This window comes from Chiloscyllium plagiosum, unplaced genomic scaffold (assembly GCF_037043375.1).
Source record: "Chiloscyllium plagiosum isolate Xiang-an unplaced genomic scaffold, Cpla_swu_hap1 HiC_scaffold_5, whole genome shotgun sequence".
NCBI lineage: Eukaryota > Metazoa > Chordata > Chondrichthyes > Orectolobiformes > Hemiscylliidae > Chiloscyllium > Chiloscyllium plagiosum.
This window is the reverse complement of record NW_028270143.1, coordinates 129,806,357-129,819,549: the sequence shown is the minus strand read 5'-3', so window position 1 is coordinate 129,819,549 and position 13,193 is coordinate 129,806,357. Positions and strand designations below refer to the sequence as shown.

Here is a 13,193-nt window from a genome sequence, read left to right as displayed (position 1 = left end):
CCCAGACCCGTTCCTCTACATTTACCCCTGACTAATGCACCTAACACTACAGGTAATTTAGCATGGCCAATTCACCTAACGTGCACATCTTTGGATTTGGGAGGAAACCCATGCTGACACGGGGAGAATGTGCAAACTCCACACAGACAGCTGCCCAAGTCGGGAATTGAACCCGGGTCCCTGGCGTTGTGAGGCAGCAGTGCTAACCACTGAGCCACTGTGTAATTGTTCAGCCATGATCTTGCTGAATGGAATAGTAGGCTTAGTGACTTTGTCCTCCTGTTTAGATCTTGTATAGTGGAGTATATGTTGATAACGTTGGATGAAAAGAAACGGTAGGAAGCTCACATGCAGCTTAAATGCTGGTCTGGATGGTTACATGGAATAGCCTATTTCTGTCTAGTATGTAACTATCCAGATGCTGAACGCTTGCACGCTTAACTCTCTCAGGAAACTTCTGATTTTCTGGCTGTTTTTCATGGTTATTGGAGTAATATTTGCCCTTCCTTTTACTTGCCTTTATCCTGCAGAGTTGTGGTGAGCAACAGCCCCAATTTGAACTACCTGAACCTGACTTCCTGCCGCTGCCTCCCCCGTGGGCTTAAACGCGTCTACCGAGGCAAGGATGAGATCTCCCACTTTGTCAACAGATTGCTGGAAAGCACAGAGAACAGCAGCGCGACAGTGAGCGTGGACCACGAGGGGCAGTTGTGAAGCAAGTGGCCTGCTCTCAAATACCAGCAAAGGCCATGTTGCTAATCAATGGGTGGTGTGACTGACTCACTTTCTTAAACAAAGTGCATGCGCGCGCGTGCATATAGGTTTATCTGTGTGTATGTGTATGCACACATCTGTGCCTCCAGCTCCCTCCAAAACGTTCAAAGCACAATCAGTAAATAAAAAATTTTAAAAAAAGATCTGTACTCCAATTTGAGATCAGTTTCAAGCAGTAAAGAATGCACAGTTAGAAATCATCAAACAACAATGCCAAGTAATAGATATCCTGAAACCGAATTGTTGGACTGTACTGGAGGTATGGTGCTTTGTTGATGTTGAGGAAAATTTGCAAGGTTAATGTGACTTTAAAAGTAACAGCCCAGACAAGGAACACTGTAACTGAGCCTGGTTTGAAGTGTAGAATAAGGGTTCTTTTGAGATTGTATGCAGCAGCTACAAAATTCAGCTTCCTCTTTTCTAAACTGCTGAATGTAGACTGCCGACTGGTCTCCCATCCCTATAAGTCCATTGTACAATTTAGTATTTTTTAAACAGCTTAATAGGAACACTGTTGGGAAGGTGAACAGGTAGTGCCTTGTTTGTTTTTCTGTAGCCACCACCTTTTTGTAGCGTCATGCTTAAATCGAAGTTCTTTCCTCTTCTCAATGGTGCTAAATGGTAATTTTATTTATATACTTGTGTGGAAGAGCAAAGGTCATGTTGTGAACATTTGAATCATGGTGTTTTCCTGAAAATGTCAAATCAAATTCAAAGTTTTTTATATAATGTTTTGGGCTGTGGTGTTTTCATTCTCAGGAAAAGTAAGGTAGCTTTCTTAAATGGTTAAGCAACCGTGCAGTTTGGGTGCTAGATACATTCCTCCCAGATTACATGGTGATTAGCCTAGCCAGGATTTTTTTTACACAACCAGCAACCCTTCCTCCAGGGGTGAGTTGTTTAAAGGATTTTCAAAGTCCTGCTACAGAAACCAGTGTAAGAACCTGGGCTGGGAAAGTGCTAGACCTGGCAGTTGCACCCCATAGCACACTCTTGTGTCAAGAATTGCATGTGCTGATTGGCACATGGTTAGGAGCCATTGAGCTGTCATCCCATTAAGTTCCTTTGTGAGCTGGAGGAGGCATATTGGCATTGGTGGGTGATGTTCCAGTGAGAACAGGAGAGCATTCCAACTACTACAATGTTCAGCAGCTGAAAAACCAGGCATCGGTTTTTATGATCTTGCAATATATATTCTACAAAAATGTTTTAGACTCATTAATAAAGTCAATGTATAGATAAATGGAATATGTAAATATACATATATGTCATTAAATATTTGTAAAATCTAATTATTTAGTCATTTCCATTTTTAAATTAGAATGTGACCAAAAGATTTGATCACAATATGATCATGATGGATTTTGATTAAACAAGGAAAACGTGCCAGAATGATTTAGTATTTTAAAAAATTCTTTAAATTCTTTTGTGGGACATGGGTGTTGCTGGCTGGGCCAGTATTTATGCCCATCACTAATTGCCCTTGAGAAGATGATGGTGAACTGCCTTCTTGAACTGATGCTGTCCATCTAAACAATGCCATTATGGAGGGAATTCCTGGATATTGACCCAGTGACACTGAAGCAAAATATTTCCAAGTCAGGGTGGTTAGTGACTGCAGTTAGTGATGTTCCCATGCATCAGCTGCCCTTGTCCTTTTGAATGGTTGTGGGTTTGGAAAGAGCTGTTGAAGAGTATTTGGCAAATCTCTGCAGTGCATCTTGTAGGTAGTACACACTGCTATGACTGAACAGCAGTGGTGGAGGGCATGGATACTTGTGAATGTGGTGCTAATCAAATGGACTGCTTTTTCCTGGATGGTGTCCAGCTTCTTGACTGTTGTTGGAGCAGCTTTCTTCCAGGCAAGTGAAAAGTCATCCATCCTACTAACTTGAGCCTTGTAGATGGTGGACAGGGTCTGAGGAGTCAGGAGGTGAGTTCCTAGCCTTTGACCAGCTCTTGTAGCTAGTGTTCATATCGTGAGTCCAGTTGAGTTTCTGGTCAATGGTAACCTCCAGGATGTAGATTGTGGGAGATTCAGTGATGATAATGCCATTGAATGTCACCAGGTGGTTAGATTGTCTTTCATTGGAAATGGTCATTGCCTGGCATTTGTGTGGTACAAATGTTACTAGCTGCTTTCTGGCCCAAGCCTGGATATTGCCAGATCTTAATGCTTTTGGATATGGGCAGCTTCAGTATCTGAGGAGCTGTAAATGGTGTTGAACATTGCAATCATCATGAACATTCCCAATTCTGACATGATGAAGCAGCTGAAGATGGTTGTGCCTAGAGCTTGGAGCTGAGGTGGCTGACTTCTAACAACTACAACCATCCTCCTATGTGCCAAGAAGGACGCCAACCAACAGAGAGCTTGTCCTCTATTCCGATTTGTTCCTGTTTTGCTCAGGTTCTTTCATGCCACACTTGGTCGAATGCAGCCTTGATGTCAAGGGCTGTCACTCTAACCTCACCTCTGGAGCGCAGCTCTTTGTCCATATCAGAACCAAGGCAGTGAGGTCAGGAGGTGGCTGGACCTGGCAGAACCCAAATTGCCCCACTGAGGTGATTGTTGAGCAAGGGCTGCTTGATAGCACTGTTGATGACACCTTCCATTACTTTGCTGACTATTTGGAATAGACTACTGGGGGTAATTGACTGGGTTGCATTTGTTCTGATGTTTGTGTATAGGAATTTTCCACATTGTTGGATGCCAGAATTCTAGTTGTAGTGGAACATCTTGGCTAGAGGAGCTAGTTCTGGAGCACAAGTCTTCAGTACTACCAAAATGTCAGGGCCCAAGGCCTTTTGCATCTACCCCTCCAACCATTTCTTGATATCGTGGAGTGAATTGAATTGACTGATTGGAGGAGAGGGATAATTCACTTGGCACATCCGGCTGAAGATTGCTGCAAGTGCTTCAGCCTTGCCTGTTGTACCGGTGTGCTGCGCTCTTCCATCATTGAGGTTGGGGAAATTTGTGGACCTGCCTCCTCCAGTGAGTTATTTAATTGTCCACGACCGTTCATGATTGGAAGTGGCAGAACCTCAGAGCTTAGATTTGATTCACCAGGTCTTTCAATCACTTACTGCTTATGCTATTTGACATGCAAGTAGTCCTGGGAGCTTCACCAGGTTGACACTTCATTTGTAGTTTTGCCTGGTTTCCAGCATCTGCAGTCATTGTTTTTATCTTGTAGTTTTGCCTGGTCCACTGAATCAGGGTTGATCCCGTGGCTTGACGGTAATTGTTGAGCGGGGGATGTGCTGGGCTATGAGATTGCAGATTGTGCTGAAGTACAATTCTGCTGCTGCTGTTTGTTCACCGTGCCTCATGGAATCCCCATCTTGAGTTCCTACATCTGTTTGAAGCTTGTTCTGTTCATTATTGGTGACTCTGCCAGACAACATGATGGAGGTTATTCTCAATGTGAAGGTAGGACTTCATCCTCTCAATGACTGCAGTGGTCACTTTTAATGATACTGTAATGGACAGATGCACCTTTGCTGTGGAGATGCTGGTTTTGGATCGGGATGGACAAAGTCACAAGTCACCAGACACCAGATTATAGTCCAACAGGTTTATTTGAAATCACAAGCTTTCGGAGCGCTGCTCCTTCGTCAGCTGAAGTGAGTCTCTAAAAGCTTGTGATTTCAAATAAACCTGTTGGACTATAATCAGATGTATCTTCTGGCAGCTTGGTAAGGATGAGGACAAGTATGTTTTCCTCTTCTGTTGGCTTTCTCACCGCTTGCTGCAGATCCAATCCAGCAGCTATGTCCTTTAGGACCCGACCAGCTCAGTCAGTAGCACTGATGTTGAGCTACAGCTTGGTGGTGGACACTGAAGTCTCCCATGGAGAAAGTGAAGTCTGCAGATGCTGGAGATCAGAGCTGAAAATGTGTTGCTGGAACAGCACAGCAGGTCAGGCAGCATCCAGGGAACTGGAGAATCGACGTTTCGGGCATAAGCCCTTCTCCTGAAGAAGGGCTTATGCCCGAAACGTCGATTCTCCTGTTCCCTGGATGCTGCCTGATCTGCTGCGCTGTTCCAGCAACACATTTTCAGCATTGAAGTATCCCATGTAGAGTACATTTTGTATCTTTGCCACACTCAGTACTGCCTCTAACTGTTCAACATGGAGGAGGAGTACTGATCTGTCATTCAAGGGAGGACAGTATGTGATAATCAGCAGGAGGTTTTCTTGCTGCCGATGTTGTGACTGTGTAGGACATTGGTTCAGCCACGTTTGGAATACTGTAGGAGAAAGTGAGAACTGCAGATGCTGGAGATCAGAGCTGAAAATGTGTTGCTGGAAAAGAGCCTGAAGAAGGCCTCATGCTCGAAACGTCGATTCTCCTGTTCCTTGGATGCTGCCTGACCTGTGCTTTTCCAGCAACACATTTTCAGTTTAGAATACTGTATTCAATTCTGGTCTCCCTGCTACCCCACCACCAGAGATATTTCCCTCTCCACCCCTATCCGCTTTTAATAAAGACCATTACCTCTGTGATTACCTGGTCAGGTCCACGCCCCATAACAACCCACCCACCCCTCCTGGTACCTTCTGCCACCACAGGACTGCAAGACTTGCACCCACATCTCCCCCTCACCTCCAAGACCCCAAAGGAGCCTTTCACATACATCAAAGTTTCACTTGCGCTTCCACACATGGATTTACTGTATCCATTGTTCCCGATGCAGTCTCCTCTCCATTGGGGAGACTGGATGCCTACTCACCGAGCGCTTCAGAGATCGCGCCACTCCATTGCTGAACATTTCAACTCCCCCTCCCACTCTGCCGAGGGCATGCAGGTCCTGGGCCTCCTCCATTGCCACTCCCTCATCACCCAATGCCTGGAGGAAGAACACCTTATCTAATGCCTCAGGACCCTCTAACTCCATGGCATCAATGTGTACTTCACCAGTTTCCTCATTTCCCCTCCTCTCTTCCCCCCCCCCCCACCCCCCTTCCCCAATCTTACCCCAGTTCCATCCTTCCAGCTCAGCACTGTCCTCATTACCTGATCCATCTGTCAATCTTCCTTCCTACCTATCCGGTCCACCCTCCTCTCCGACCTATCACCTTCACCCCCACCTCCATCCACCTATTGCACTCTCCCCCCAGTCCTATCTCCCTCCCATTTATCTCTCCACCTCATTCCTGATGAAGGGCTTTTGCCCGAAACATCGATTTTCCTCCTCCTCGGACGCTGCCTGACCTGCTGTGCTTCTCCAGCACCACTCTAATCTTGACTCTGATCTCCAGCATCTGCAGTACTCACTTTCGCCTCGTTGATTTTAACCTTACAGCAAATCCTCTTGCAAGGATGTCGAACCTTGAAGAAATTCTCCTCCTCTCTCCACAAGAATCGGAGTCTCCCTCTCACTGCAACCCTCAGGTCATCTCCTCTGCCCTGAAGCTCTTCAACCACGTTCTGAAACAGACTCGCTACCACAGCCACACCTCCTTCCTCAGTGCCTGCCTACGGAACCAACTGATCCCACATGGACTCTGAACCACATTTGGAACAATGCAATTTGAATCTGAACAGGACAACCAATACAGACTACAAATTCAAAACCTCCAGCAACGGTTCTCCTTCCGGATCCTCCACTCCACACTCACAGCTATCGCCACCACCTAACCTCTCTACAGTCAGCTATGCTTCAACTAAGGGCCATACTCTCTCAGAACTGCAAAGGACCCCAACTGTATTATATCCTCATACACTCAATACACCGCCCTGTGGCCCAACATTTCAACTCCCCCTCCCACTCTGCCGAGGACATGGAGGTCCTGGGCCTCCTTCACTGCCGCTCCCTCACCACCAGATGCCTGGAGGAAGAACGCCTCATCTTCCGCCTCGGAACACTTCAACCCCAGGGCATCCATGTGGACTTCAACAGTTTTCTCATTTCCCCTTCCCCCACCTCGCCCTAGTTCCAAACTTCCAGCTCAGCACTGTCCTCATGACTTGTCCTACCTGCCTATCTTCTTTTCCACCTATCCACTCCACCCTCCCCCCGCCCCCGACCTATCACCTTCATCCCCTTTCCTACTCACCTATTGTACTCTATGCTACTCTCTCCCCACCCCCACCCTCCTCTAGCTTATCTCTCCACGCTTCAGGCTCTCTGCCTTTATTCCTGACGAAGGGCTTTTGCCCGAAACGTCAATTTTGCTGCTCCTCGGATGCCGCCTGAACTGCTGTTCTCTTCCAGCACCACTAATCCAGAATCTGGTTTCCAGCATCTGCACTCATTGTTTTTACCTAAACAATATTTCTGCACCATTTTAAACATTAAAAACTGTGGGGACAACAAATTTTATATTCCCACCTCAATAGTCAAAGCTCCTCGAACATTCCAGAAGCTTCCCCTGGCCTCCGGAACTGCACGGCCACCATCAGCCACGAGGCTGCGCCATCCACCATCACCGTGGTGATCGATGATGTCATTTCCGCCCCCGCTGACTGGCAGTTTGCAGCCACGGCTGCTCACGCCGCCTCCACGACTGCCAGTCAGACAACGAATGCCACGATCGCCACGGAATCTGCCACGCTGGGACCAAAGCAAGGTCCAACCGAAACCGCACTTCCGCCCCGCCTCCCTGTTGCCGCTGCCACAGCCACTTCCGTCCCCTCCAACATCTCTCACGCCACGCGTTCTGTGACTTCCACACCCTTCATGGCCACTGCCTCAGCCACTTCCACCCCCAACATCACCTACACCGCGTGTTTCGTCACTTCCTTCCCATCTCACTGATTCTGCCACTTCTGCCCCACAGCTGCCATCGTTGCAACCACTTTCGCCCCTACTGACCCACTCACCTGCACACTGCTGATATGCGCTGCCCCCCCCCCCCCACGGATCCCACTGTCACTACTCCTGCCCCCCAGAACCCCGGAGTGAGCATCACTTCCAAAATAACGTCACCCCTGTTCTCCCCCACTACCAAGGCCACCCCAGTCACCGTTTCCACCCCCACAACCAGCTCCAGCCCTATACCAGGTCCTAGCTCTCAGCCTTGCTGAGTTATCACTCAAACTGAGGGACGAACGATCAGATTCTCAGCAAAGGCCTTACCTTCATCCCCCTCCATCCACACATCAACAAATTCAATAGGCGTTGTGATGTCAAACTCTTCTGCCGCTTCTGTGCCTGAGCTTTCGAACAGTACAGCACTGGAAAAGGTCTTTCGGCCCACCAAGTCTATGCCAACCATGATACCATTCTAATTAATCCCACTTGCCTATACATGGTTGATATCCCTCTATTTCTTGCCTGCTCAAATGTCTGAGAGTATGTCTTGTAAACATCTGCTTCTAAGCTTCCCTGCATCATGTTCCAGCTACCTACTATCCTCTGAGTAAAAAGAAAGCTTGCCTTGTATATTTCCTTTACCTTTATCCCCTACCCACCCACCCACCCACCCCCACCCCAGTATTGAAATCTCCACCCTGGGAAAAAGGTTTCAACTATCTTTGCCATCCTTGTCTCTCATTATTTATATATTTCTATGAGGTCCCTCCTCAGCCTCCCAAAGCACAAGCAAGAACAATCCAAATTTGTCCCACCTCTTATAGCTAATAGACTCCAATCCAGCGATCGTCCTGTTAAATCTCGATTGCACCTTTTCCAAACCCTCCACATCCTTTCTACAGAGTCAAAAGGTGTGAGACTGGAAAAACACAGCAGGTTAAGTAGCATACGAGGAGTGGGAGAGTCGACGTTTTGGGTATAAGCTTTTCATCAAGAATAACTTCCAGCATCTGCAGTCCTCACTTTCTCCACATCCGTCCTACAGTGTGGCACCAGAACTGCACAATGGTCATTACATACTGAGTCGAGAGTGTGGTGCTGGAAAAGCACAGCAGGTCAGGCAGCATCTAAGAAGCAGGAGAAGCAACATTTCAGGCATAAACTCTTCATCAGGAATGCAGCACGTAGGCCAAGGGGACTGAGAGATGGGCGGGGTGGGGGCTGGCAGCTGGCAATGCATTAGGTAGATGAAGGTGGGGGTGAAGGTGATAGGTCAGAGAGGAGAGTGGTGTGGAAGGAAGATGGACAGGTCAAGAGGGTGGTGCTGAGTTAGAAGGTTGGATCTGGAACAAGGTGGGGGGAGGGGAGATGAGGAAACTGGTGAAATCCACATTGATCCCATGTGGTTGGAGGGTCCCAAAGCAGAAGATGGGTGGTAAGGGTTTGACAATGGAGGAGGCCTAGGCCCTTCATGTCCTTGGGGGAGTGGGAGGGGGAGTTACTGTTCAGCCAAGGGGCTGTGGGGTTGCTTTGTGCATGTGTCCTGGAGATGTTCTCCGAAGAGTTCTTCAAGCAACAGATACGGTAAATGACGTGTGTGCTGTAGCAAGAATTGCAAAACCTGTGCCCACATTCCCCCCCCACATTTGCCTCCATCCAATGCTCCAAAGGAACTTTCCACATTCAGAGATTTACCTGCACTTCCACACACTTCATTTACTGTATCTGTTCCTCCTGATGCAGTCTTCTCTACACTGGTGGGACAGGATGCCTACTTGCAGAACGCTTCAGAGAACATCTCTGGGACACATGCACAAAGCAACCTCACTGCCCTGTGGCCAAACACTTGAACTCCTCCTCCCACAACGCCAAGGACATGAAGGTCCTGGGCCTCCTCCATTGCCAAACCCTTACCACCCACTATCTGAATGAAGAACGTTTCATCTTCCACCTCGGGACCCTCCAACCACATAGGATCAATGTGGATTTCATCAGTTTCCTCATTTTCTCTTGCCCCATCTTATCCCAGATCCAACCTTCCAAATCGGCACCACCCTCTTGACCTGTCCATCTTTCTTCCTTCCCACTTATCAGCTCCACCCTCCTCTCCGACCTATCACCTTCATCTACTATCATACTCTCAGCTACCTTCCCCTCAAGCCCCCTTCCGTTCCCCCCCCCCCCCCCCCCCCACCCCACCCCACTTTACCTCTCAGCCCCCTTGGCCCACAAGCCACATTCCTGATGAAGGGCTTATGCCTAAAACATTGATTCTCCTGCTTCTCGGATGCTGCCTGACCTGCTGTGCTCATGAAAGAAATGTCAATATTTCTGTAACACTCCAGGAGGTTGTGGGTCACATGACCACATTCCCTCCTGTTAATTCAGCAAGCATTGATGCGTTGTGTCACAGCACTGCACAAATGTTTCAAGATGGCAGTGGTGGAGTGGCACTGTTCGGGTTACTGAGCTGGAGGCTAGTCAACATCTGTCTGCTTCTCTTTGTCTTTTTTCTTTTCGCTTTCTTTCTCTAAATCTTTTCTTTCTCTTACTTTTTCACCTCGTTTGCAGCGACGGTGGGCCTCACATGGAAAGGTGGACAAAGATGGTGGCATGGGCCCAGACAGGAGTGAGTCAGAGTAAATGATGAAGAACAAGGCATTCAGTGGCAGCAGCAGCAACGCTATGATGAGGCAGATGCAGCTCCATCCTAGCCAGAGGTCTCCCAGCGAGTAGTTCCCATGCCTAACACCCTAGTCCAGACACTCGGGCTGAGCTGAGGCTGCAGGTTTGCGGCCAGGCCCCGGTGCCTGATGGCAGGAGTGACCATGTCACGAATTTGGTCCCAGTGCAGGAACCTCTGGCACCGGCTGCAGTGGTGGGATTGGCCCTGCGTAGACAGATGGCAATGGTGGAGTTGTCGAAATGGCACTGGAGAGTGGAGAGTTTTTCTTCCAGCAGCGGAAGTTTGGTGAAGTGTGGTCACAGCAATGAACTCAATTTCGCAGCAGTGACTCAAGGTGGACCCAGGCCACCTAACTTTATTGAGATAACTAGAAGATGAACCTTATTGTTTTATATTTCTGGTTTTATATTCTGTGTTTTGGATAATTTTCTGTGTTTTAGGAGAGTGACAACACTTTTCACTGCATTTGTCTTAAATAAATATGACAATAAATCAAATCAATCAGTAACACCAAGTTTCCAGGAAGTGTTCAAATACCTGACACTAACTTACACAAACTTATGATAATACTGTTAATAAAATAATAGAAAAGAAAAAAAATCATTCGTCAATTCTTAAATAGATGATTGTAGACATTGTAGAGATCAATTTATATACAAGTTGCCCAGGATCTTTTAGATGCTAACCTGACATTGCTGAGCCTGGCTCTCTGCTCACACCTGCCCAGTGTTGTTTCTCATTCAGGAACTCAGTGAGTTTCCATTTTCACTTAAAGACCATGCCTCAGGCCTTTCCTTAGATTCCCTTGCAATTACCATTAAACCAAACCTTGGTTAGTTGTCATACCTGGCAATTTGAAATATTGTGGTTTCTCTTCCCATGGAACAAGTGCTCTATTTGCTTGTCACCTGTCTAGTCTGTTCAAGGTTCTCCCTCCATTGTCCATAGATACTGCACATGGTTTGATTTAACTGATGTCAGCAGGCAGCAATTTTTTTCTTGGATGATTTCATTTGGTGCCATTTTAGCACCATTGTCAAGTGTTGGCCAGTCTGATTCTCCTTTGATTCCCTTTTGGCTTCTTGCCAATTGGCTTGATTGATCTGATTTAAAGCCTGTTTACCTTGTTTCTTTCAAATCCTGAGTTTACTGTCCAAATTAACCAAATCCAGAATATTAACTGTGGTCAGTCCTGCTCTGTGAGCAGTCACCAAATTGTTAATTATGTCCTTGTAATCCTCCTTGCTGGTCTAGGTCTGGTCATACCCATATTACTTCCTGTTTACGTTTCAGGAATCTACCTTTTAAATATAGGTACAGTTTCTAAAGTTGGGGAGGGTACTACTTTGGCTGCTGAGTTGCAGATATGTCCTAACACCACAGATACCAATTTGTCATAGTACAACAGCATCCTGTACGGCAACATCTATGTATTTTAAAACCAACCCATTCTGCAGCACCAGGGTAGTTCTCGGACATGTGTGCATGCGCGCACGGGCACTTAGCAGCCAGTTTTGATCTGTTCCTTATTTCATAGATAATACTTAATGTATGTGCTTTCCACAGTAACTTTGACTTAGCTCCATCATTTCTCCAGACCAACAGCCAAACATCCCAGTAAGTGCATCCATTGTTGGAGAATCAGTCACCTGTGGCTTCAACATTTATATAACAATACCTTGAACTTCCATTTATTCGCTTGCACATTGCTTGCTGATTGTTACATCTGTACACTATGGTGTGGTGCGGATGGACCCAGAGAATACCATCACAGCACAGGGCTGCTGTAGCAGGAGAACACCAACGTGGCCAGGGTGATTCTCTCCTGGTTCAACTGGTGCCCATCTTAGTACTGAGGTCAATGTACCCTTAACCATCCTTCATCTAAAATTCACTTTCTTTGAACTAAGCCCACTGCCTGCAGTTTCTATTAATCTTTTATCTGTTCATTTATATCCACAACACCTCTTCAGGTATTCAGCTTAGTCACACAAGAGTATGGACTCCTGTACTCACAGCTGACCATCATACCACCAAAGTATGATTGGTATTATCAGCAAACCATGCCATAGCACAGTACACATAACACAGCTCCTTTCTGAAATCTACCAACATTTGCTGTCAGTTTTCATGCTTGTAACCTCACAACACGGTCTCTGTGCCTGAATCGGGTTGTGACGACTTGAATGCTGAGAAAGGCCTAAATCTACTGTGGCCTTGTTCCTCCAAAATATCTTGGCGAGAGCACTGCCTCAGCAAAGGGGCAGTCTCTTTCATGCCCTCTGAACTAGAGTAGGATCACTTCTAATTCCTCTAGTGGCTACTTGTTATCCCTCTATTCCTTTCCTATTCATGTATTTCCCCAGGTGTCCCTTGAATGCGGCACATGTCAGTTTCCACCACCTCCTCTGGCAGTTTGGTTCCAGGCACTCACCACCTTTTGTGTGAAAAACTTGAAAGTTGAATTATAGGACTTCAAAAGGTGGTTATCTCGAGATTACTACTAGTGCCACGAGCTGGTCAGACTGGAAACAGCAGGATATATAAGGACACGTGGCTGAAAGAAAATGGTGGGAGGGTGTGGGTTTCGGTTTCAGATTCACGGGGCTTTGAGATGGATTCTGGGGAAGGTGGGATTGTACAAACTGGACAGGTAACACCTGGGCAGGACTGAGACTGATGTCGTTGGTGGGGCACTTGCTAAAGTGGTCACTGGAACGCTGACTGCTGACCTTCCTCTCATGATGTCCTGTCTCCTTTCCTCCGAACCTTGCCTGGAAGGAGGGATGGAAACCCTACAATAATGTAATGATGGGGCTAACCATTCCTTAACAGCAGGTTCTTCCACAATACCCTTTACACTGACACTAACGGCGAAGTCCACTCCCAGAATGTAAGCAAGCAATTTTTCAGCACGCTCTGGTGAGATCTAGTGTTATTGTCCTGGGCACAAATAAAACTGTGTTG

The 13,193-nt window shown here is 47.0% G+C and overlaps 1 protein-coding gene across 2 annotated transcripts in view; it reads left to right on the top strand.

Annotated features, from left to right (window-relative positions):
• The window catches only part of fbxl6 (F-box and leucine-rich repeat protein 6), a 52,901-nt gene extending 50,835 nt beyond the window's left edge, over positions 1 to 2,066 (top strand). For both annotated transcript variants that reach the window (XM_043690916.2, XM_043690918.2), the window contains exon 10: positions 531 to 2,066. In XM_043690916.2, the coding sequence (XP_043546851.1) occupies positions 531 to 714 (184 nt within the window). In that variant the 3' untranslated portion in view covers positions 715 to 2,066. The remainder of the gene's footprint in view (positions 1 to 530) is intronic.
• The last annotated feature ends 11,127 nt before the right edge of the window (positions 2,067 to 13,193 follow it).